General features: G+C 41.5%; 1 protein-coding gene across 2 annotated transcripts in view; it reads right to left on the reverse strand.

Moving 5' to 3' along the window:
- OCA2 (OCA2 melanosomal transmembrane protein) overlaps nucleotides 1-27,423 on the reverse strand; it is a 388,170-nt gene that overhangs the window by 132,997 nt on the left and 227,750 nt on the right. For both annotated transcript variants that reach the window (XM_045070700.1, XM_045070701.1), the window contains 2 exons: nucleotides 8,006-8,099; nucleotides 132-225 (listed from right to left, as the gene is read on the reverse strand). In XM_045070700.1, the coding sequence (XP_044926635.1) occupies nucleotides 132-225; nucleotides 8,006-8,099 (188 nt within the window). The remainder of the gene's footprint in view (nucleotides 1-131; nucleotides 226-8,005; nucleotides 8,100-27,423) is intronic.

The raw sequence follows: 27,423 nt of genomic DNA on the forward strand, positions 1-27,423 counted from the left end.
ACTCACCTACACTAACGTCTAATTGCTAAATTCATGCTTTTCCTCCTGCTTAACACTTTGCTTTGCTATTTTTTTCTAATTAAGTGAGTTTAGGGATTAAGCAGACAAATTTAAAATAAGTTTTAAAGTACCTGAAAAATTCCATGAAAGAGAATCCATATCCATGCTGCTCTGCAATTCCTGCACAAACAACATTTGCTGATGCTCCAATCAGTGTCCCATTGCCTGGAATCAAAATTTTAAAAGTAAAATAAAATCTCAGTTTGTCTCGGTGGTAGGCTTCTGTTCTCTTTTGTTCTGAAATATGCAATCATCTCACAGGCTTTTGATTTGATGATTACTTTATAGGTACTATCAAAGTGATTGCTTTGCAAATATCTGCAGAAAACAAAAAACTGATAACCAGAAAATAAGTTTGCTGCTTGTAAATTCTGTAATTCATTTATAGAAAAGACTATGACTGCTCTATGTAATAGAAAAGAAGAAATGTTAAGTAGAATTGGCAAATCACTGTGGCACATGGTGACACCTATATTTTAGAGGGAAATGTAAGCCAGACCAACCACCATAGGAGAGAACAGGTATTTTCAGAGCAGAAGAATTGGGATCTCAGATAAGAACCAACTTTCTTAGGACTTCAGGCCTGGACACTCACCAGAAAACACTGTGGATAGAAAGATGGATGCAAACAAAGACGATAATAAAATACCATTCTGTGAAAGCCTTTTTAACAGTGTACATGGTCTGTGGGAAATCATAACCTGTACATGCTTAAATATTAGTGAGACCTTGTGGTAAGGGATATGGCCCAAGGCCAGCCCCCAACATGTTGACTAATTCAGGGAAGGATGAATTTGCTTGATGAAATTGATCAGCATCTTCTAACTCCCAACCACAAATGTCAGGGTTCAGGAATAGGCATATGACCCAGGCTCACCCAGTTTTACTCAGTTCTGACATATGTGTATAAACCACTAAGGAAAAGACTCTCTGTTTCCTAAAGAATGGGGAGCTATGAGACACAAATATGGAGCTTCTTACTGCATGTTGGCACAAGGGAGAAGACTCTCTGAAATCAGACAACATAAATAACAGAGCAGGAGGAGGAGGACCTAGGGTGAAGTCCTGGCTGCATAAGCTGAGCCCTTGTGTGCTATCTTTTCTGAGCACCCAGCATCATATTATCTCTGGGTCTTCTGGGGGCACTGAGCATGGAGAGAAGTACAGAGCAATGTGGACTTCTGAAGTTCTCTCCTAGAGGAGGCATACAACCTCAGCCTATTTTCTAGGAGATCTCCTTGCAGAGAAGATATCAGTGCAGATGACACTCCACTGAACACATGCTTCTGCTCCCCTCCTTCTTCATGGTCCTTACCTTCTCCTTGAAACACATGGCAGGCAACACAACCTCCTGTCAGGCATGCAGCCTAGACTGCTTGTGCAAAGGCTCATGAAAGCAAGCTCAAGCTTCATCTTATTCTCTCCGCTTTTCATCCATAGAAGACTTAGACTGGGTTTTTCAGTGAAAACCTTTGAAACGGCATGCTGCATCCATTTATATGCTTGTTTAAAGGGTGAAATATAGTTGAGGAATCAAAATTATGAGACTTTTGGTTCTTAAGAACTCGGTAAAATCTTCCAGAGTCTCCCCAGCACCCTGCAGCCACTGATCCCAAACCTTGTGATAGTAATGCCTCCCTGAGGTTGATCCACTCTGCTTGTGGCCACTGTGTTCCTGGTGTCCCATTTTTGTGACAGTCCCACTATTTCTCAGTGCACTTCAGAGTATATGGCCTTACCCAGAGAATCAGGAAGGGCAGTGGAGGATTTGCCCATGACCAAGGAGAGAGTAGGTCATGACAGGCTGACATGACAGGCTACTGTGTGAAGGACAGACTTTAGGGTGGTCATAGAGGAAGCTGATTATGAGACACACAGACTATAAGTGATACCAGCTTGCTCCAGATGATGTGGGAGGCAGATCAATGTTCCCAACAGCCACGGCCAAGAAGTCCACACCTTAATCCTTAGAAGCTGGGCTTATGTCATCCTGTTACCCTGTATGGCAAATGGGACTTTGCAGAAGTAATTTAAGTTATGGACCCTGAAAGAGAGGGATTACACTGGATTTTCTGGGTAGACCCATTGAATCACATGAACCCTTAAAAGCAGAAAACTTTCCCCAGTTAGAAACAGAAGAGAAGCCTCAAAGAGAGAGTCAGACAGATCCCAGGAGGGTCAGAGAGAACCCAGTGGGGGTGGTAGAGGAAATGGAGTAGGGAAAGTCAGAGAGATCCCAGAGGGTCAGAGGGATCCTAGGAGAGAACCCAGAGGGGAGTGGAGGTATTCCCACCATGAGCAGAACTCCACAGTGTTGCTAACTCTGGGATTTAGGTCCAAGTGTCAGAATAAGAGAGGCCTTTAGGAGCTAACGGCAGCCCTTCTGACAGCCAACAAAGGATGGGGACCCAATCTTAGAACTCCAGACACCTGGATCCTAGCAATAATCTGAGTAAGCTCAGAAGCAGATCCATCCCAGAGCTACCAGAAAGGAGCACAGCCTGGGGACATCTTGATCTTGGCCTCATGAGACTCTAAGTAGAGGCATAGCTGAGATAATAAAGTTTGTCTATGTGTTATGGTAGTGATAGAAAGCTCATGTAGGTGATTCCAGGATTCCAGGACCACTCTGAGACCTCTTGTCAGAGGTCAGAGAACTGAGTCTATATTTTCATCTCAACGCTGACATCTGTCTCAACCTACCTCCCTGATTTATATTAGCTTCTTCTAACTTCCTAGCCTTAGGCAGCTCTCCTTTCTATCCAGCAAGCTGACCTCTGTGGACAGATCAGCTCATACCTTCTGGGGGCTCATGGGGAATCTCTTCCTAGAGAGACAGGAGATGCATAGCAGGCATGAGAGATCAGAGAGGCCAAGAGAAATGTTCAGAGGGCTAGGGTCACCAGGCCATGGCCAGGTAGTAGGGCTTCCCCAAGGAGGAAGAGATTTAGGAAGCACCAAGAAAATGAGAAGAAACAACAGGTTCAACAAGACATAGGGGCATATATAGGTCTGAGTATGGGATGAGTTCTGCTGAAGGATTTGAGGAAGACAAAACCAGATTTCTACTCAGTGTCTCTTCAGTGTCAGAAGCATTCTAAAGACTTGGCATCTCATCTTCACCATGACCCCTGAGGTCCCCAGTGTCTCCAAGAAGAAACTAAGGCACAGAAAGGGAACATGCTGAAATATCAGGGCTAGGAAGTGATCAGTCCAGGACTAGAACCAACTGTTTTGACTCCAGAAGAGGATCAGAGAAAGCAAGATTCAATCTGCATGATAAAGGCCCAAGGTTCTTCTATTGTCAGTCATGCAGAGCATCTGAAGTTATTCCACAACAATGATGACTCCAGACAGTCTTCTCTTGGTGCTGTTATACCAACATACCTACCCCTTGACCCAGCCAACCCGCTGGCTCCTGCTCTGGGTGAGAAAACCTGTCAATGAAATTCCATACCCTGGTAAGCCATCAGGCCCTGCAATTGTTTCCCAAAGTCTGCCAAAGCCCAGGATCCTCAGATTATCCTGCCCCACCAGCCTCCTTTGCAGACCATGACCCTCTGTCTGGGTGGTGTCTGCCCTGCCACCCCCAAACAATGCTACTCCATGACTTGACATGGAGAGCTCTGCTTCTGGACAACATGGAGCTTAACAGGTGGCCCAGGGTCACATTCAGCAACTTGTGTGAGCCCTAAACTAAAAAGCAACATTTTATTCTCTCCTGTTAGGGATTAATGATTGAAAAAAATACCCCCTTCTTTCCAGTTAAAATGGCATTGTCTGGATCAATAGTATCTTGTCATAGTAGAGTTGGTATGAATTCCTTAATAGACCACTTGCCAAAAAATGGAAGGTCCTTTCCATTTCCCACCTCATGTTGCCAGAGTGCACTGGCTTGGTAGGTAAATTTGTTCCAGAGTGCTTCTAGATTCAGGGAATGGAATGGGGAGATTCTCAAGGATCCAAGGGAAGGTGTAGCAGCTTGGTCCTCTGGCTGCGTGACAATGCGGGCATTATGAGGGCGGCTGGGTGGGGAGAAAGGGGTAAAGGGAGGAGCCACATGATTCAAGCTCTTTCCTTAGAGAGAAGATGTGGCAGAGAAATGAGCAAGGGCTGTGCTAACTGCTCCCATGTAAGGCAGTTGTTCAGTTTTTGTACATCAGGCTCCTAGCCACCTTTTCAGGAATATAGCACAGATGGCACAATCGCTATTCCTCAAAAGCTTTTTCTACCCCGGGGATATGTCCTCACAGCCTGACCTCCTTCTCTAGACTTGCCTTTCAGTCACTTCTTTGCATGAAGTGATTTGACCTCCTAAATGCCTCATAACCTGGGAGGTGTTACATTAACTTATTAAGTTTCACTGACCAGTTTCTTTTTTTTTAATTCCTTATTTAAATTCAACTATGCTGAGTGAAATAAGTCAAGCAGAGAAAGTCAATTATCATATGGTTTCATTTACTTGTGGAGCATAAGGAATAACACAGAGGACATTATGAGAAGGAAAGGAAAAGTGAATTGGGGGAAAGCAGAGCGGGAGATGAACCATGAGAGACTGTGGACTCAGAAACAAACTGAGGGTTTTGGAGGGAAGGAGGGTGGGGGGGATGGGTGAGCCTGGTGGTGGGTCGTAGGGAGGGCACCTATTGCATGCAGCACTGGGTGTGGTGCATAAACAATGAATCTTGGAACACTGAAAAAATAAAATTAACTTAAAAAATTAAATTCAATTTAGGTAACATATAGTATATTATTAGTTTTGGGGATAGAATTTAGTGATTCATCAGTTGCATATTAAAACCCAGTGGTCATTACATCAAATGCCCTCCTTGAGGCCCATCATCCATTTACCCCATTTCCCTACTCACCTCCGCTCCAGCAACTGTCAGTTTGTTTCCTAGAGTTCAACATCTCTAGTGTTTTGCCTTCCTCTCTGTTTTCATCTTATTTTATTTTTCCTTTTTCCCTATGTTCTTTTACTTTGTTTCTTAAACTCCACATATGAGTGAAATCATGTGGTATTTGTCTTTCTCTAACTGACTGATTTAGCTTAGTATAATACCCTCTAGTTCCATCCACATAGTTGCAAATGGCAAGATTTCATTCTTTTGGATGGCTGATTCTTTTAAGAATGTTTTCAGCTATAGGTAATAGAAAACCTGGATAACAGTGCTTCACACACAAAGGAAAATAAAACTCCTCCCATGTAACAGGAAGCCTGGAGGCAGAAGGCTGCCAAGCATCAGGTCATTGTCTCATAAGTAATTTCAGAGGCGGATCTTCACAATTCTCTTGTCCTCTCTCTCCCATCACAGATGGTTTCATGGTCACATCTAAGGTAAGAAGCATGGAAAAGAACTGGTACCAATACATTTTTGTCAGAAGGCCAAAACCCATGTGAGGAGACTCCCAAACAGGTTTCCCTCATGTCTTATTGGTCAGCAAAATGCAACTGTATAGACCAGTTACCAGAACAACTATTATAGTAGAGGGACACAAAAGAGAAGAGATTGGGAGCGGTTTGGGGTTAGCCAGAGAGCAGGTCCAATGCACATTTTGGAAATAAAAGTATATCAGCAGGTAGAATGGAAGGAATGCTAAATTTGAGTTCTAAAGACCTCCAAATAAAATTTAAAAAGCTTGATTGTCAAGGAAATTAACAACCGTAATATGTTTTACAAGTAGCTGGGTTGGAAATAGGTTTGTTCCAACTGAGAAAAACAGTCAGTAATAGTCACATCATCCAAGACTATGTAAATACCACCCCTGTAGGGCCAAGACATCAACCAGGACCAAGGCCCAATGAAGTCTCATTTCTTATGGTCTATCATTTGCTTAAGATCATGTCTCATTTTAACTTGCTTCAAATTTGAACACTAATATTTTTGTACCATTTTTTTCCTGAACCTGGTATTTCTAATTACCTATTTTCAACACAAAGAGAGCTTAGGAAAACAAACTTTGGAGCTGAACTGCTAGATGCCCAGTTTTGAGATTTACTATTGTATGACAATTGGGCAAGCTTCTAAGCCTCTATAGAGTTCTAAAATTTCAGAAAGATGGCATTAGGTATATATCCACTCGTGTGCTGCTTTTGTTGTGGAATATCCGCTCCTAATTTTTTTTTTTTTTTTAGATAAATTCCTTCCTTCATTTTGTTCTGTGCTTCCTGAGATTTATTTTCTTGGAGTCCAGTGTTGGATTTCCCATATTGAACTTTTGTGTTTATTATTTTTCTTCTATAATTTATTCTTTGACTTATACCTCTAGATTCTGGAATATTTCCTTGACTTTATTTTTCATTGAGCCCCTCTATCTATATTTACTTTAGTTCAGCAATTATTTAGTAATTGTGGATTTAATCAATAAGAAAATTCTTCCCTCTGGCTTTTTCTTTTTCTATTATTGTAACTGAAGTTTTATTGTGCAGAAACTATACATTTACATGAAGCTGTAAGGAATAATATGAGGATATTCCATGTACCATTTACCAGGTTCCTTCAAAGATAATATAATTCAAGACTATACAACTACATCACAGTTGGAATACTGACTTTGATAAATAAACAACATTTTCATCACCAAAATGATCCCTCCTATTGTCCTTTTATAATAGCAAGACAATCTTCCTTCCACCTTGTCCTGTACTTAACCCCCACTAACCACTAATCTAGTCTACATTTCTACAACTGTATCACTTCAAGAATATCATATATATAGAATCATACAGTCTGTAACCTGGGGAATCAGCACTAGCCAAAGAGGTTTCTCACCCTTTGAGACCAAGCTCAAAAGTTTCCTCTCTGGAGGACCTTCTCAGACTTTCCCTAGAGGGAACTAGACTAGACTAGAGTCTGTCTCTGGTGCTCCCTAAGCACTCTCTGCATTCCATCTTGAGAGGACATATCTGTTTAAGGCGTAACCTTAGCTTAGGTGATTGTCTCCCTTCTCAAAAGCACAATGTCAAGTTATAGCAGATGCTCAGTGAGGTTTAATGAACAAAATTCCACACACAGAGAGCACATTTCAGGTGCCCCTGGATTCTATCAATAGTGTTAAATGTAGCTATGAACACTTTTCCAGGGGGCTAATGCATAAATGGGGGCTATTTTAACAGGTCTATAGTCTCAGAAGAACTTGAGGTCTCAAATGCTGAATGAGGTGAATTAGCTGCCTCCAGAAATCATTGCAACTTCACTGAATAACAGTAATCCACCTTTATAAACAAAGAGATAAACTAAACAGAAAGTTATTGATTTATAGGGATCAAATAACAAAGCAAGCTGGATTATCTAAACATGTCTAGATTTAAGAATAACAACTTAAAGTGTATCTAGTATGTTTATCTAAGATTCTCCAAAATCCTCTTGTGTTCCCAAAGGTGATTAGGCCTCCTAAATATGAGAAAGACTCTTAACTCTAACACGGCTCCCTCAAAAGATTATCAAAACCCTTCTGTTTGCTCACCAGAGGTTAGTCTCTCCTGACACTTTCACTAATTCACTTCTCAAATTCTCTAAAGGACAGTATCCCTCTCCAAAAAAGAAAAACCTTTTATCTTAAATCTTTCTTCTTACTCTTAAGTTAGAGCCTCTAGTTCAGCACTTGCAACCCCTTATGGGAGGGAATAAGAAACTGCAACTGAGGATGTCTTCTGATTCAAAATCTGTTTCTAAACATAAGCCACATCTGTGTGGGCACGGTGTGGGAGCATATTCACTTTGAGATGTCAGTAATGATCATCCTCAGGTTGCAGTTTGGAATTTCTGGGGAAATTCTGCGGAGGGTGTAAAGTCACAGGCTTCACTTCACTAGATCTGCTTTAGTCAAAGCTGAAGGTGAGTTTCTACTCGGGAAATCATCCAAACTCTCCTTAATTTTCAATTAGGCATGTATAAACCATCACTTTGGGGCCCCTTCCCTGCATACATCAGCACCCCCTTACCTCCTAAGCAGGCACCAAGGGCCAAGGCATACATGAGTGGTGGTGCAGGCAGGCTGACCTCGGGGTCTTGGCTAAGGCTCAGGAGCACAGGAATCTGTAGTGGGAAAAAAACACTAAAATCACATCGATGGAAACCCAGAGGAGCTTCCTGTACTCTGACTGATTTGCAAGATCCAAAGCACTCCTTCAGTAAACCATAAGAAACATAGGACGTAAACGGAATCGATTCTCTAATTTCCCTTTCTGTATTTTCATTGTTAGTGTATAAGAAAGTCACTGATTTCTGTACATTGACTTTGTATCCTGCCACGTTGCTGAATTGTTTTATGAGTTCCAGTAGTTCGGGGGTGGAGACTTTTGGGTTTTCCATATAAAGAATCATATCATCTGCGAAGAAAGAGAGTTTGACTTCTTCATTGCCAATTCGGATACCTTTTATTTCTCTTTGTTGTCTGATTACTGCTGCTAGGACTTCTAATACTATGTTGAATACGTGATTATGCTGAATGAAATAAGTCAAGCAGAGAGAGTCAATTATCATATGGTTTCACTTATTTGTGGAGCCTAACAAATAAAATGGAGGACAAGGGGAGATGGAGAGGAGAAGGAAGTTGAGGGAAATTGGAAGGGGAGATGAACCATGAGAGACTATGGACTCTGAAAAACAATCCAAGGGTTTTGAAGGGGCAGGGGGTGGAAGGTTGGGGGAACCAGGTGGTGGGTATTAGAGAGGGCACAGATACTGGGTGTGGTGCAAAAACAATGAATACTGTTACACTGAAAAGAAATAAAAATTTAAAAAAAAAAAAAAAGAAGCATAGGATGTTCAATAGGAAACCAAAGTAAACTTCAGAATCCACAAAACCTAGAGTTTGAGCCCACTGGTATGTTTTTGTTTCCAGCCATATGACCAACTAAATGGTCTTTTTTTGGCTCAACTGCCCTGACTATGGTTTTGGATCTTAAGTGGGGTAAAGTCCTGTAGGATATCTTACAATGGCTAAGACCATAACCATAACCATCTAACTAGTGTTTCTTTCTTTATTTTTTTCTTTTGAAGATTTTTGGTTTGTTTTGTGTTGTTAAAGATTTTATTTATTTATTTGTCAGAGAGAGAGAGCGCGCACAGGCAGACGAATGGCAGGCAGAGGCAGAGGGAGAAGCAGGCTCCCTGCCAAGCAAGGAGCCTGATGTGAGACTCGATCCCAGCACACTGAGATCATGACCTGAGTCGAAGGCAGCTGCTTAACTGACTGAGTCACCCAGGCATCCCCTAACTAGCATTTCTTAGCCCTGTAGTGGACTAAGTCCTATACTAACTCTATGCATTTATCATTTTATTTAATCCTCAGACATCCCTCAGGTGTATTTCTTATTCCTTCAATCAATATATGAGGAAATCAGGCATAGAAAGATACATATCTTATAAGTGACCAAACTGGAACCTGAACACAGTCCATGCCAGCATCCAGTGTACCTTTTTGACAGAGATGAATTTTACATTATTGTTATCAAAGAAACATGTAGCACTTGCAACGTTTTATAACAAATTTGTGTTCCAAAAGCATGTCCCCTTGTGAATCATGTTGCTGATGTAAAGAATGTAGCCAGAGGGAGGATGTAGCTATGAGGTCTACTTTCAGCTGGCTTGGGGGGAATGTTGGTCTATATTGTCACTGCTAGGTACCTCAGCCCACAAGATGTTAAGGAGGGAACCTTGAATCAGCTGCCTCAGGGAAGTTTCCTTGTGTGAACATCTCTAAAGAGCAGGATGAGGGGAGCTCCAATGGTAACCTGTTCAGAAAGGATTTCCCAAAGTCACAAGCAGAAAGCTGAAACCAATGTGAAGATATGGGACATGGGATTTCATTTGCTGTAGAGAATCAGGGGGGCAGCAGAACCATGCTTTTCTGGAGAGCAGGTCAGTTTCACTCCCTAGTTCTTTATCCCTACAATAGTACTTCACATGAATGCCTCTGCAATATTTCCCAGTGAGGCAAAAATATCCACTCCCCCATCCCACTGACAATGGACTTGGCCAGTGACCTGCTTGAACCAATGAAAGGTAGGTTGACTAGAAAGAAGCACCCCTGTTACTGCAAGCCTCCATGGAGCTTTAGGTTAAGTCACGATAAGAGTATGCACTAGGAAATACTGCTACCTTATGGGGTACCCAGAGGAAGGATGTGTTGAGGGGGCCCCAACAGCCCCAGAAGAGACTGACCAGTAGCCTGCAGCCAACCAGCAGTCCTATGTACCTACTGCACACACTCCTACTGCATAGGTTGCTCTGCCAGCCCTGCATACAGTTATCCAGGGTGGCCTTGTAAGGTCTAAGAATGAGCTCTTACTATTTGTTGGGTCATAAGGAGCATTTCGGAAAGCTCCTTTTTCATTTTTGGTAGACCCAAAACTGAAATGGAAAAGAAAACATCCTAGGAAATCTATCTGATACAGAAATAGAAACTCCTTGCCCAAGAACCCCTGAGCAGTTCTCATGGCAGGTTCCAATCTTAGCTTCTGTTTTCTCATAATGAACCCAAATGCTGTCACAAAGGCAGTTTCAAACTTGAAGTTTTGACTCTCTGGAGGAGCAAACAAAGTGCAACGTCACATAATATTGGACATCTGTCCTCTGGAACCTTCTGTGACTTTCCCAAAGTGGCTGAGGTTTTATATCACATTATGCCCAGAACGTACTTCCATAGTCACATTTAACACACACCTCACTTCACCAGGGTGGAACCATATTACTTTGTCCATGTTTCTTTGTCTTAAAGCACTCAATAATTATTCATAAATGACCAATTTGTTATTGTTATGTCCACATAGCATCTCTTATTAAGGACAAAATTCCCTGCCCTCATAGAGCTTACATTAGAGTAAGCAGAGAGAGAGAGAAAAATTAAATAATAAATAAAGATGTCATAGAAGATGATAGAGTAGGAGTCTTTAGAAATCCACCTCTCTACGCAAACAATTATTGAAGAGAACAACTGTAAAGTAACAGTCTAAATTTCCTAGGGCTGCCAAAACAAAGTAGCTTGAAACAAGAGAAATACACTATCTTGCAGTTATAAACACTAGAAGTCTGAAATCCTGTTAGTAGAACCATGCTTTCCCTGAACTCTAGGGGAAGATTCTTGCTGCCTCTCCTAATTTCTGATGGTTGCCACCAATCCTTGCTTATAGGTGTCTCACTCCAGTGACATAGTTAACTTCACCTTATGTGTCTTCATATGTTCTTCCTTCTTTGCATGCCTGCTTTTGCATCCAAACTCCCCCTTTTTATAAGGATACGAGTCATATAAGATTAGGGCCTATCCTAATGAACTAATTTTAATTTAATGATCTCTATAAAGACCATTTTTCCAAATAAGGTCACAGTCTCAGGAACCTGGGATTAGGACTTTAACCTATCTTTTGGGAAGATGCAATTCAACTCAAAACAATACAAGCATACCTTCTTTATCACACTTTTTTTTATGGTTCCTCACAGATAACTGCATTTTTTATAAATTGAAGGTCTGTGGAAACCTTGCATGGAGCAAGCCAATTGGCAAGCCATTTCTCCAACAACATTTGCTCACTTTGGGTCTCTGTGTCACAGTTTGGTAGTTTTCACAATATTTCAAACTTTTTCATTATTGTTAATTTATTTTTTATTTGATGTAGAGAGAGATAACAAGAGACAGAACACAAGCAGGGGGAGTGGGAGAGGGAAAAGCAGGCTTCCCACTGAGCAGCGAACCGGATGTGGGGTTCAATCCCAGGACCATGGGATTATGATCTGAGCCAAGAGCAGACACGTAATGATTGAGCCACCCAGGCATCCCTCGTTAATGTTATTTTTGTTATGGTGATCTGTGATCAGTGATCTTTGATGTTACTATTAAATGCTATGGAGCACCATGAACTTCACTCAAATAAAATGGCACAATTAATTCATAAATGTTATGGGTGTTCTGACAGCTCTACTGACCAGCTATCCCCCAACTCTCTCCCTCTCCTCAGGCCTCCCTATTCTTCAAGACACAACAACATTGAAATAACACCCAAAATGCCCAGTTCTCAACAAAAGAAAAACAAGAACAACAAATTTAAAAACATAAAAAAGAGGTAAAGTCTCATAGCTCCATACTGAACCAGCTAGGCATACATGCTGGTGCAGCCACTCTGGAAAACAGTATGGAGGTTCCTCAGAAAGTTGAAAATAGAACTACCCTATAACCCAGCCATAGCACTACTGGGTATTTACCCTAAAGATACAAATGTAGTGATCCAAAGGGGCACATGCACTCAAATGTTTATAGCAGCAATGTCCACAATAGCCAAACTATGGAAAGAATCTAGCTGTGTATCAACAGATGAATGGATAATTCGGCCAAGAATACTTTATCCAGCAAGACTAACATTCAAAATGGATGGAGAGATTTAGAGCTTCCAAGACCAGCAAGGTATAAAAGAATATGTGAGCACCAACCCAGCACTATAAGAAATATTAAGGGGGTGTTCTATAAATGAGGAAAAAACCCAAGAGTGTCCCAGAACAGAAATTTATGGAGCCAATCTATACAAACAAGAACTTCACAGCTAACACTACGTCAATTAAAAAAAAAAATCTCTCAATAGTCACTCTCAATGTGAATGGCCTAAACACTACAATAAAATGGCACAGGGCTGCAGACTGAGTAGAACGACAGAACCCATCCATATGTTGTCTACAACAGACCCATTTTGAACCTAAGGATACTGAAAGTAAAGGATGGAGAAGCATCTTTCATGCCAATGGGTCTCAAAAGAAGGCTGGGATAGTAATTCTCATATCAAATAAATTAGATTTTAAACTAAAGACTATAGTCAGAGATACAGAAGGATGCACTACATCATTCTTAAAGGGCCTATCCATCAAGAAGATCTAACATATGCAAATATTATGACCCCAATATGGGAGCAGCCAACTACATAAGAAAACTGTTAGTCAAGATAAAGAGTCATATTGATATGAATACATTAATACTAGGAGATCTTAACCCGACTCTCTCAGTAATAGATCATTCAAGCAGAAAATCATAAAGAAACAGGGGCATTGAATGACACATTGGACCAGATGGACCTCATAGATATATACAGAACATTTCACCCTAAAAGAACAGAATATTCATTCTTCTTGAGTGCACCTGGAACCTACTCCAGAACAGACCACATACTGTGTCACAAATCAGGGTTCAACAGATACAAAAAGATTGAGATTATTCCCTGCATGTTCTCAGATCACAATGCATTGAAACTGGAGCTCAATCACAAGGAAAAGTTTGGAAGGAATTCAAACACCTGGAAGCTTAAGAATGCTTGGATCAACCAGGAAATCAAAGAAGAACGTCAACAATTCATGGAAAGCAATGAGAATGAAGACGCTTTTGTCCAAAACCTATGGGATACAGCAAAGGCGGTCCTAAGGAGGAAATACATAGCCATCCAAACCTCCCTCAAAAAACGGAAAAATCCAGAATACACCAGCTGTCTCTACACCTTAAAGAACTGGAGAATCAACAACAAATTAAGCCAACTCCACACATAAGAAGGGAAACAATCAAGATTAGAGAAGAGATCAATGAGATAGAAACTAGAGATACAGTAGAATGCATCAATGAAACTGGCTTTTTGAAAAAAAAATCAATAAGATCAATAAACTAATCCAAAAGAAAAGAGAGAAGGCCCAGATTAATAAAATTATGAATGAAAAGGGAGAGATCACAACTAACAACAGGTAGAAACAATCATCAGAAATTATTACCAACAGTTATATGCCAATAAGTTAAGCAACATAGAAGAAATGGATGCATTCCTGGAAAACTATAAACTTCCAAAATTGAGCCAGAAAGAAATTGACAACCTGAATAGACCAATACCGAGTAACGAGATTGAAGCAGCGATCACAAACCTCCCCCCAAAAAAGAGCCCACGACCTGATGGATTCCCTGGGGAATTCAACCAAACTTTCAAAGAAGAAATAACACCTGTTCTCCTGAAGCTCGTTCAAAAAATCAAAGCAGAAAGAAAACTTCCAGACTCTCTTTATGAAGCCAGCATTACTCTAATCCCCAAGCCAGGCAAAGACCCCAGCAAAAAGGAGAATTTCAGAACAATATCCCTGATGAATACAGATGCTAAGATTCTCAACAAGGTCCTAGTTATATTATCCAACAGTACATTAAAAAGATTATCCATCATGACCAGGTGGGATTCATCCCTGGGCTTCAAGGATGTTTCAATATTCATAAATCAATCAATGTGATAGAAAAAAATCAGTAAGAGAAAAGATAAGAACCACATGGTGCTCTCAATTGATGCAGAAAAAGCATTTGACAAAATCCAGCATCTGTTCCTGATTAAAATGCTTCAAAGTATAGGGATAGAGGGAACATTCCTGAATTTGATAAAATCTATCTATGAAAAACCCACAGAGAATATCATTCTCAATGGGAAAAAGCTCGCAGCCTTCCCTTTGAGATCAGGAACATGACAAGGATGCCCACTCTCACCAGTCTTGTTCAACATAGTATTAGAAGTCCTAGCAACAGCAATCAGACAACAAAGAGAAATAAAAGGTATCCAAATTGGCAATGAAGAAGTCAAACTCTCTCTCTTCGCAGATGGCATGATACTTTATATGGAAAACCCAAAAGACTCCACCCCCAAACTAAATAGAACTCATACAGCAATTCAGTAATGTGGCAGAATACAAAGTCAGTGTACAGAAGTCAGTGGCTTTCTTATATACTAACAATGAAAATACAGAAAGGGAAATTAGAGAATCGATTCCATTTAATATAGCAACAAGAACCATAAGATACCTGGGAATAAACCTAACCAAAGTTCCTGTACTTGAAGAACTACAGAACACTCATGAAAGAAATTGAAGAAGGCACAAAAAGATGGAAGACCATTCCATGCTCATGGATTGGAAGAATAAACATTGTTAAAATATCTCTACTGCCTAGAGCAATCTATACTTGTAATGCCATTCCAATAAAAACTCCACCAGTATTTTTCAAAGAGCTGGAGCAAACAATCCTAAAATTTGCATGGAATCAGGAGAGACCCCAAGTTGCTAAGGGAATGTTGAAAAAGAAAAACAAAACTGGCAGCATCACGTTGCCTGATTTCAAGTTTTACTACAAAGCTGTGATCACCAACACAGTATGGTACTGGCATAAACACAGACACATAGTCCAGTGGAAAAGAGTAGAAAGCCCAGATATGGACCCTCACCTCTATCATCAAATAATCTTCGAAAAAAAGGAAAAAATATACAGTGGAAAAAAAGCCAGTCTCTTCAATAAATGGTGCTGACAAAATTGGACAGTTATATGTAGAAGAATGAAACTCAACCATTCTCTTATACCATACATAAACATAAACTCAAAATGGATAAAAGACCTCAGTGTGAGGCAGGAATCCATCAGAATCCTAGAGGAGAACATAGACAGTAACCTCTTTAACATTGGCCATAGCAAGTTCTTTCAAGATATGTCTCCAAAGGCAAAGGAAACAAAAATGAAAATGAACTTTTGGGAGTTCATCAAGATCAAAAGCTTCTGCACAACAAAGAAAACAGTCAACAAAAAAGAGGCAACCCATGGAATGGGAGAAGATATTCACAAATGACACTACAGACAAAGGGCTGATATCCAATATCTAGAAAGAACTCTTCAAACTCAACACACATAAAAACAGATAATCACATCAAAAAAATGGGCAGAAGACATGAACAGACACTTCTCCAATGAAGACATACAAATGGCTATGATGAAAAAAAATATTCATCATCACTAGCCATCAGGGAGATTAAAATCAAAACTACATTGAGATATCAGCTTACACCAGTTAGAATGGCCAAAATTAACAAGACAGTAAACAACAAGTGTTGCAGAGAATGTGGAGAAAGGGGAACCCTTTTACACTGTTGGTGGGAATGTAAGTTGGGGCAACCACTTTGGAAAACAGTGTGGAAAATCCTCAAGAAATTAAAAATAGAGCTTCCCTATGACCCTGCCATTGCACTCCTGGGTATTTACCCCAAAGATACAGATGTAGTGAAAAGAAGGGCCATCTGTACCTCAATGTTCATAGCAGCAATGGCCACGGTCACCAAACTGTGGAAAGAACCAAGATGCTCTTCAACAGATGAATGGATAAAGAAGATATGGCTCATATAAACAATTGAGTATTGTGCTTCCATCAGAAAAGATGAATACCCAACTTTTGTATCCAGATGGATGGAACTGGAAGAGATTATGCTGAGTGAAATAAGTCAAACAGAGAGAGTCAATTGTCATATGTTTTTTCTTATTTTGTGGAGCATAAGGAATAACACAGAGGACATGGGGAGATGGAGAGAAGTGAGTTGGGGAAAATTGGAGGGGGAGACAAACCATGAAAGACTGTGGACTCTGAGAAACAAACTGAGGGTTTTGGAGGAGATGGGGGTGAGGGGATGGGTGAGCCTGGTGGTGGGTGTTAAGGAGGGCATGTATTGCATGGAGCACTGGGTGTGGTGCATAAACAATTAATTCTGGAACACTGAAAAGAAATTTAAAAAAACAAAAATTTAAAAAAAGAAGAGATGGTATGTGTGTGTGTGTGTGTGTGAGTGTGTGTGTGTATATATATATATATGGAATATATATATGGAATACTATGAGGCCATAAAAAAAAACCCTAAATCTTGCCATTTACTACAACATGGGTAGAACAGAGGGTATTATGCTAAGTGATATGATCTCCCTGATATGAGGAATTTGAGAGGAAGGTCATGGGGGTTAGGGAGCAAAAAATGAAACACCTATACCTCCCCTCTCTGGGGAGGGAGAAATCATAAGAAACTCTTAATCTCTAAACAAACTGAGCATTTTTGGGGGGTGGGGGGAGGTATAGGGTGGCTGTGTTATGGACATTGGGGAGAGTATGTGCTATGGTGAATGCTGTGAATTGTGTTAAGACTGATAATTCACAGACCTATACTCCTGAAGCAAATAATACATTATATGTTGATAAATAAATCAATAAATAATTTTTAAAAATTTAAAAATTTACAATTTATTGTTTTTAATATATTCACAGAGCTGTGCAATTATCGCAAAAGAAAAAAGAGAGATAAGAATATATGGTCCAGGGGCACCTGGGTGGCTCAGTGAGTTAAAGCTTCCGCCTTCACCTCAGGTCATGATCCCTGAGTCCTTGGACCGAGCCCCACATCAGGCTCACTGCTCAGCAGGGAGCCTTCTTCCCACTCTCTCTCTGCCTGCCTCTCTGACTATTTGTGATCGCTGTCTGTCAAATAAATAAAATCTTTAAATATATATATATATGGTCCATTTGCAGGTAAAAAAAAATTTTAAATACTTTGACATAAACCATCCCTGAAGCCAGACATTATAATTATTAGTCAAAGATGTTAATTCAACTATCTCAAATGCATTCAATGAGCAAAAGGAAACCACAAAGAAAAAAATAAAATCAAGAAAATGATATATAAACAAAATAAGAATATTAATAAAGAGACAATTATAAAAAAGAATGAAGTACACATTTTGGAGGTGAAAAGCACAACTAAAATAAAATCTCACTATAATTCAACAGCAGATTTTACCAGGCAAAAGGAAGAGTCAGCAAACCTAAAGATAAGGTATTTGGAATGATCTAGTCTGGGAAGCAGAAGGAAAAATGAATGAAAAAAAATTTAAGAGAGCCTCAGAAACCTGTGAGAGCCATCAAACATACCAACATCTGTATTATAGAAGTCCCAAAAGAAGATAAAAAAAAAGAGGCAGAGAAAATATTTGAATATTTTACCAAAAACTTTCCAAGTCTGAGGAACTCCATGAATATACATGTCCAAGAAGTTCCATGAACTACAAATAGGATAAACTCAAGGAGACCCACACTAAGATATTTTATAGCCAAATCATCACATCCAAAAGACAAAAGAAAAAATATTGAAATCAGCAAGAGAGAAACAACTCATCTCATACAAGAGATAATTGGAGTGCTGTCACCAAAATGGTGGAGTATGAGACCCAGTCTCAGTAACTTCTCAAAGATGAACAATTAGACAGAAATCCACAAACAAAAGCACCTCTGAGAGAAGACTAGGTTTTACTTAAGAAATTTCAGGGGGACAGAGCACCAGTTGGTTAAGCATCTGACTCTGGGATTTGCTCAGGTCATGATCTCAGGACTCTGGGATCAACCCCTGCATCTAGATCCATGTTCAGTGTGGAGTATGCTTGAGATTTTCTCTCCTCCTTCCTCTTCCCCTCCCATTTGTACTCCCAATCTCTCTTTCTCTCTAAAATAAATAAACAAACAAACAAACAAATCTATCCTTTTTTTGGAGGGGGGGGATGTCAGTGGAAAAAGAAAAACAAAGCTGGGGCATCGCATTGTCTGATTTCATGTTATATTACAAAGCTATGATTACCAATACAGCATAGCATTGGCACAAAAACAGACACATAGATCAATGAAACAGAATAGAATCTCCAGGAAATCGACCCTCAACTCTATAGTTAACTAATCTTCAACAAAGCAGGAAAAAAATCCAGTGGAAAAAAAAGACATCTCTTCAATAAATGGTACTGGGAAAATTGGACAGTATGTATAGAAGAATGAAACTTGATTATTGTCTTACACTATACACAAAGATAAACTTTAGATGGATGAAAGACCTCAGGGTGAGACAGGAATCCACCAAAATCCTAGATGAGAACACAGACAGTAACCTCTTCCACAATGGCCACAACAATTTCTTTCATGACACACCTCCAAAGGCAAGGGAGACAAATGTGAAAATGAAGTTTTGGGACTTCATCAAAATAAAATCTTCTGCACAGCAACGGAAATGGTCAACAAAACAGTGGCAACCCAAAGAATGTGAGAATATATTTGCAAATGACACTACAGATAAAAGGCTGGTATCCAAGATCTATAAAGAATTTCTCAAACTCAACACCCAAAAACAAAAACGAAACAAAAAATCAAGTCAAAAAATGGGCAGAGAACATGAACAGACACTTCTCCAAACAAGACATACAAGTGGCTAACAGACACATCAAAAATGCTCAACATTAGTAGCCATCAGGGAAATTCAAATCAAAACCATACTGAGATGCCTCCTAACACCAGTTAGAATGGCAAAAATTGACAAGGCAAGAAACAACAAATGTTGGAGAGGATGTGGAGAGGGGGGATCCCTCTTTCATTGTTGGTGGGAATGCAAGCTGGTACAGCCACTCTGGAAAACAGTTCAGGAGATTCCTCAAAAAGTTAAAAATAGAGCTATTCTGTGATCCAGCAATTGCACTACTGGGTATCTACCCCAAAGATATGGATGTAGTGAAAAATAGGGCACATGCACCCCAATGTTTTTAACAGCAATGTACACAATAGTCAGACTGTGGAAGGAGATGAGATGCCCTTCAACAGACAAATGAATAAAGAAGATGTGCTCCATACATACAATGGAATATTACTCAGCCATCAGAAAGGATGAATACCCACCATTTGCATTGACATGGATGGAACTGGAGAGGATTACACTAAGTGAAATAAGTCAGGCAGAGAAAGACAATTATCATATGGTTTCACTTATATGTGGAACATAAGGAATAGCACGAGGACATTAGGGGTAGGAAGAGAAAAATGAAGTGGGGGGAAATCAGAGGGGGAGATGAACCATGAGAGACTATGGACCCTGGGAAATAACGTGAGGGTTTCAGAGGGAAAGGGGCAGAGGAATGGGTTGGCTCCATGATAGGTACTAAGGAAGGCACATATTGCAAGGACCACTCACTGCTATATGCAAATGGTCAGTCATGGAACACTCCAAAAGCTAATGATGTACTGTATTGTGACTAACATAACATAATATTTTAAAAAGTGGAGAAAAAAATAAGCAAAAAGGAAATGGGGGCATCACTTTAGCACTGGGTAATATTTTAAGAAAACTTAATGAAAGGTGAGGAGGTAAGACTAAGCTCCTAACGATCTGTGCAAGGAGTCTCAGCCTGAAGGAATAGAAAGTAAAAAGGCAGGAGCTTGCTTGACATGTCCGAGGAAAGCTGTGGAGGTCAGTGTAACTGGAGCTAAGTGGATAAAGAGAAGACTGATAGGAAGTGACATCAGAGGTGACTATGGCCAGATCAGCAAGGCATGTAGGCACTGCAAAACTGAGTTGTGTTGAGGAAAGTGGAAATCCTCAGTGGAGAATAGATGCTTGTTGGTAGAGCAAGAGTGGAAACAGAACAATTTGAAGGTAACTGCAATACACAGGTGGGGAATGTTGGCTAGGATTTGGGGGCAATGATAAAGGCTATGGAAATTGGCCATATTTAGAAGCTTCAAGGGACAGCTTGCTATATGTTGTAAGAAAAAACAAGGGCTCAGACTGGTTCTAGGATTTGGAGCCCTGAGAAATTGAGAAAATGACATTTTTATGAAAATGAGTAAGATTTGGGAAGGACATATCAGGGTTTGATTTGGGGCACATTAAGTTTGAGATGCATGTTTTAGCTCAGTGGAGAGGTGAAGGGGCAACTGGATACCTGAGCCCTGGAGTCTGCAGAGAAGCCCAGGAGTGGATGGAATTTAAAGCATGAACTTGGATAAGGCCACTTGCAATGAGTCTAGGGAATGAATTAGCCATAACTGAGTCCAGTGTTTGGGAGCTGAAAGGTGAAGAAGGCCATTGGAAGAAGACCAAGAAGGAATGGCTGCATGAATAAGAGGAGAACCTTGAGGAGTCAAACAGGGAAAGGAGCACAAGGAGAAGAGAGGTTGCCTCTAACCTGCCGACAGGCCAGGTTAGAAGAGAACTAGGAGCATCACTGGATTTCTCACAAAGGTGAATATCATGAGGTCTTGCAGTGGGGTCAAGAGAAAAATGAAGAAGGATTACAGCAAGATGAGGATGGCAAGGATAGACAGTGATTTCAAAGAGTTTGGCTGTTAAAGGAAGTAGAAGAAAGGGAAGGGAGTCACAGAGTTGCATGGCTCATTGAGATTCTTCATGAGAGGGAGATGGTAGCATGTTTAGATATTGATAAGAATGATGCAGTAGAGAGTGAAAAAAACATTATGGAGGAAAGAACTCTGGCTTTTGTGCTGGGTGGACGTGCTGGCCTCCACTGAGAATAGGAATTCCCCCCATATAACTGGAAGGAATGTAGTATGTACTAGGCACCTACAGTGGTCATTGTTTGTGAAACCTCCACATGACTGCTTTCATCTTTGCTTCACAAAAGGGAAGCAAAGTCATCAACTTCTAGGAAGGAAGGAAAAGGCACTTGGAGGCTCAAAGGGAGATAAGACATATGCAGAAGTCGTCAAGACTCTTGGGAGAATGAGGCCCAGGGAGAAGTTGTGTGGCAGGCAGCAGTGAGGAGCCATGAGGGAAATGCTGTGCTGTGGCTGGGAAGCAAGATGGCAATGTAGGACTTGCTGCTCTGCTCCACTATGTGTGCATATGGGGGGGGGGGGGGGGAGAAAAGGAGACAGACTTAACCTGGCAACAGGGGGTACTTTGCCAAAGGAAGGCTGAAACCAAATAGAGGCAAGGGAGTTGAGGATTAATACACAGAGATAATAATAGTCATGACAGATAGGTGTTTAAGGAGGAAAGAGACTGTAAAGGAGGGTGGATTAGCCAGAAGGACTGTTGAGCTGGGTCACAAAGTTATCAGCCACAAACAAGCAGGGTCCGGAACTGGGTTACATTTCTCTTTAGCGGTACAAAAAACTTTAAGGGAGCTAAAGCACATGGGTATTATTAAGGGAATCAATTACCAGATCTTCCATACATCATCAAAATGAGCTGCTTTCAGTCCTACACAATGGATGTCTGTGGAAAGAGACCCTGGAAAGAAACCAAGGAGGAGTGAATCCTGAATCATGGCCCTGTGGATGTTGAAAATCATGCAGGTGTTGGGAAAGGCTCTGCTTGGACTGATCCCAGCTGGGCTGCAAGTGATCCCCAACATAGGGAGAAATGCATGTGAGGTTGGACGGCTGCCTACCTCAAGGCCCATTGGGATGCCAGCCAGGGCTACACACACTGCTTGATGTGCTGAGCCAGGACCCTCTGTGTTCCTCTGAGATTGCTAGTTTGGATTTAGGTCTGCACAAAACAACTTCTTTTCTTGATATTGCTACAGGGTCATCCTAGGACAGCCATCACACTACCCCCTGAAATATTATTTGCAACAGCCCAGCACAGAGCCCAGTACAAGAACACCAAGCTGAGTGTCCAACACTGGGCTGGTCACTTCACCTATGTCCCCAAGGAATTCCGGGGGAAAAAATGTGGCTAGCTCATACATTTTAAGTTAATATGTAAAATTTGTCATGCTAATTTAAAATAGTTCCCAAGAATGTAATTGCTACTGTATGTTGACATTATCAAACAAAAGCATTCCATCATTCTTTTAAATATATACACTTATATTTAAATACTGTAGTATCAATTCATCTAAAAATACATATAAAGCCCTTTTTCAGCTGTCTAAGCAGGAAGACACATGCCTTGCTGCCTGACCTCTAACCCCTACAATTAACATCCAATCCAGGACTCTGAGAATGATAGCTCCTGACTGAGTGCAAGATAATTAACAATTAAAGGGAGGCTAGTAAATGTAGTGATCTGAAGGGGCACATGCACCCAAATGTTTATAGCAGCAATGTCCACAATAGCCAAACTATGGAAAGAACCTAGATGTCCATCAACAGATGAATGGATAAAGAAGATGTGGCATATATATACAATGGAACACTACTATGCAGCCATCAAAAGAAATGAAATCTTGCCATTTGTGATGACGTGGATAGAATGAGAGGGTATTATGCTGAGCAAAATAAGTCAATCGGAGAAAGACAACTATCATATGATCTCCCTGATATGAGGAGGTGGAGTTGCAACATGGAGGGTTTGTGGGGTAGGAAAAGAATAAATGAAACAAGATGGGATCGGGAGGGAGACAAACCATAAGAGACTCTTAATGTCACAAAACAAACTGAGGGTGGCCAGGCAGAGGGGGTAGAGAGAGAGTGGTGGGGTTATAGATATGGGGGGAAGGTATGTGCTATGGTGAGTACTGTGAAGTGTGTAAACCTGGCGATTCACAGACCTGTACTCATGGGGCTAATAATAAATTATATGTTTATAAAAAAATTTTAAATTTTCAAAAAAATAAAATAAAGGGAGGCTAGATAGGCTGTCCCTTATAGGAATGAAAGAGACATGTGGCAGGAGATGCCCAGAGAGGGGCTGAGGTGGCCCAGATAGACAACAACAGGAAGAAATAGTGGTTCTCAGGGCAAGGGGCTGCCTGGGGACATGAAGCAATGCCAAAGGGGCAGCACAGCACTTTCAGGTGGACAGCTGCCCGAGGACAATGCAGTGTAATATCAGACAGTGAGTACCAAGAGAGCCTGTTCTGCTAAAGAGAATGTAAAGAGCAGAAGCCAACAGGGTCAGTTTTGAAATTTGAGTTTATTGTCAACATTCGAGAATTGAGAATTTTTCATAGAAAAATAGTGATACCCTATTTTTTTTTTGAAAAATCAAATGAGTTCATACACCAAGCCTACTTCCCTGCAGGGAGAAGATGCACCACACCTGGACAGGTACTGCCCTCCCTCTGACCCAGCACACCTTGCCCTCCCTATTCCTATAGCGCCTGTCCTTCCTGTCCTCATCACACCTCCTCTCCCTGGCCTAGCACACCTGCTCTCCCTCTACACCACCACACCTACCCTCCCTGCACCTACCACCTGCCTTCCTTAAACCCACCACCACTGGGGTCAGTGTTCACTTATCCTCAACTAGCACTCTTGCTTGTTGTCATTTTGCTGCTGATGCCTACGGACTCTCCCCAGGTGAGACATTAAATTTGGACACTCAGCTTAGAGACATGTTCCAGCCATCTCTGATAGAAGGGAAAGTGCTTGAGCCTGTGAGGAATTACCTACTCCTGGTTGGATTTCTTTTGTGTGGAATTTAATAAGCCATCTAAGGATGGCTTGCGTCTTCACAGGGGATCCTGAGAGTAGAGAGGGTGGGATCATTATTCTGCAATGGCAGGCATATTGATAGTTGTAGGGGAACACCCCTGGTTGGAGCCTTGGCCCAGACCAGCACATCTCCAATGTACATGTGCAGGTGGTCACCCAGCATCTTGTCCAGGTAGGTTCTGACTTTACAGTTCTGACTAGCCAAGGCATGCATTTGTACAAGCTCCAAGGCTACTGCCACCAAGACCCCACTTGAGATGGAGAGGCTGCACATTGTCAATGCAAAGCATTCCTTTTCTTCTTCCTGGAACTCCTATCATTACCATGCTTGGTCTCCTGGGTCTCACCAAATTTCCTATGTCTCTGGGACATGTTATGATCAACTTTCTCTGAGGCTACTAGTGTCCCAAATGTGCCACTTGGGTTCCATGGAACTAGGATCTGGCAGTGTAATGACCAGTCCTTGGGTCATGGAAGGTGAAGGCACTGCAGGGTCCTCTCTCTATGCTCATAGCACCTGCCCTTCCTGTCCCCACCACACCTGCTCTCCTCAGCCGAGGCACTGCAGGGCCCCTCAGAAGTCATTCTCTTTGGGAAAGGGGAAGCCCCTCCCAAAAAGGTGTGCACTGCCCCAAAGGGCTGACTTCCAACCTGACAGCCTTCCAGTACCACAGTGATCCAACTGCAGGAGCTCCTCAAACCTAATGGGGGAAACAGCATCTCTGCTGCTGTCATTTCTGTTTCTCTAACCCAGTGTGTTCTCAGCCTACAGTATGATAGAGCTGGGATTCAAGCCCAGGCCCACCTTCTCCACAACCTGAACTATTTACTGCTACAAATGCTCATGTTATTAAACCCAACTGCAATCTGCTGGACCAGGTTCGACCCTCCACATTATTTTGATCCTGGATGTTTTAAGAAAAGATGAAAGATGAACTGGATATTGTACATAAACAATGAATCTTGGAACACTACATCAAAAACTAATGATATATTTTAGAGTGACTCACATAACACAATAAAAAAAAAGAAAAGATGAATGAAAACAAAATGAGATTATGTAAATAGCAAAAGCAAATGTGAAATGCTTCTGACTTTTACCACCCTGCAAGAGCATTTTTCTTTGCTAATAGTCTGCCCTCTGCCCTAGCACCTCCCGCAGGTCAGGTAGCAGGGAGGAGAAACCTAAAGGAAGAAGGTACAGGAGAACAAGCCATGAAAAACTGACTTTCTCACCAAGGCTGAATGATAATACAGATAATGATGAGGATCCAAGAAGTCAGAGACAACCCACAAAATTATGTGCATAAATTACCATCCTTTGAATTCAACATCCAGGACAAGAATAATCACATTTTAACTTGGAAATAGCCTGAGAATTCTTCCTATTCAAGCAAATGAGGCTGAAAAGATAAGGTTTAAATGGAAAAGGCTTGTGAGGGAATTCTCAATCATTAGCAATGTATTGCAGGTTTCCAATACAGTCTCTAGCACAATGTACTAGGGAGACCTAAGAAGGTGCCTACAAAATCAGGTCTGAGTTCATGTGTGGTTCCCATAGCTCCTTATCAGCTGTAGATAGGAAGGGGAAAGAAGGTAAACACAGATGTTAATGGGATTACCCTGTATGAAAATATTTGTTAAAGCTGAGAAACACAAACACCATATGATTTCACTCATAAGTGGAATTTAGGAAAACAACAACAAATGAATAAACAAAAAGCAGAATCAGACTTATAAATACAAAGAACAAACTAGTTGCTGGAGGGGAGGAAGGGAAAGGGTTGGGCAAAATGGGTGAAGGGGAGTGGGAGATACTGGTGCTCAGATATGGAATGAATAAATCACAGAAATAAAAAGCACAGCATAAATGATACAGTTATGATATGATAATGGGAATATATTGGGACAGATGATAGTTACACTGTGATGAATACAGCATAATGTGTAAACTTGTCAAATCACTATGTTGTACACCTGAAACTTATGTAACATTGTGTGTCAACTATATCTACAAAAAAAAAAAGGAACACACTTAAAGCTATGGGCACTGAGTAATGTGTGAAGCCTACTTAAAAATTAATTAATTGGGTGGGGGACAACATGGCGGGGAAGTAGGAGGAGGCGCCTTTTCAACCAAAGAACTCCAATCACCCATGAAATCAGCCTGAGATCAGAATTATGCACATCTGGATCTCTACAGGGGCAGAAGACACCAGTGGACAGGTAAAGCAGAGTGGGAATGGCGGACTGATATCGGAAGATTAACAAAAGGGGGAGGGAGCCACCAGAGGCCACCGGTTGGAAAGTAATACCCCCAATACCAGTGAGAGTGCCCTGAGTCTGGGGACCAGCATTAACTTGGAGACTGGTTGAAAGCACTCCAAAAGAGCAAAGGATCTCAGGGGGAAACTGTGGGAATTGGGGCGGCTAGGGACAGGGGCTTAAGTCCCTGGTCCCAGGACAGCCTCCCCTAGCATTGAGCCAGAGAGAGTGCGGTAGAGAAACCAGGTCTTTGTCCCTAAGCGCGCCCAAGAACACATGGGGTCCAGCTCCTGTGAGGGGCTGGGAGCCATACCGGATGGCAGAATGAGTGAGCCCTGCTATAGAGTCTGAGATGCGCATGCCCCTCATCCTCCCCTGAGAGAGGTACAAAGGCCCAGCTGGCGCCCTTTGATTACGCACCATTGTTTCAGAGCCTAAGACACGTGCACCATACTCTCCCCCCCCAGAGAGGTGCGCAAAGGCCCAGCCTGGTGCTTTCGGACCTGCACCCCGTTCTCAGATCCTGAGACCTGCGCACAACCAAGAGCCTTCCCTGAAAGAGGTGCACGCAAACTGGGTGCTCTTAGACCCAGAATGACCAGGCACTCCCAGCCCGGGCCAGCGGGAAAATCTCAGTGTGCAATCACTGCTTGGAACCTCTTTGGTGGTCTGGAGCTGCCCAGACAGCCACCGCTGCCGTGGCTTTGGGTACAAGCAAAAAGATCCTCTGTCCCCAGGGACCACGACTCGGAACCTGCTCTGCCAGCGGCCAAGGGGGAACTTATTTGGGCTCTGCAGGCAGACTGAGGCTTCGCTCTGAGAGGGAGGTCAGTGTCCAGTTTATTTTCCTCTAAAACTACAAAAACCATCAAAAACGGTCAAAGTGAGAGAAAAAAAAGTGAACAAACAAAAACCGCCAGAGAACAAAAGCTTGAAAAAAACCAGTTTCCTCAAAGCCCACCCCCTTGAGGGGAGTGGGAGGACTTAACTCAGGGAACATCGTTGACTGAAAACCCATGTGGCAGGCCCCTTCCCCAGAAAACAAATGAAGAAAGAGAAAGAAAAAAAAAGGCGGGGGGGGG

This window comes from Mustela putorius, unplaced genomic scaffold (assembly GCF_011764305.1).
Source record: "Mustela putorius furo isolate JIRA1106 unplaced genomic scaffold, ASM1176430v1.1 tig00003972_pilon_pilon_pilon, whole genome shotgun sequence".
NCBI lineage: Eukaryota > Metazoa > Chordata > Mammalia > Carnivora > Mustelidae > Mustela > Mustela putorius.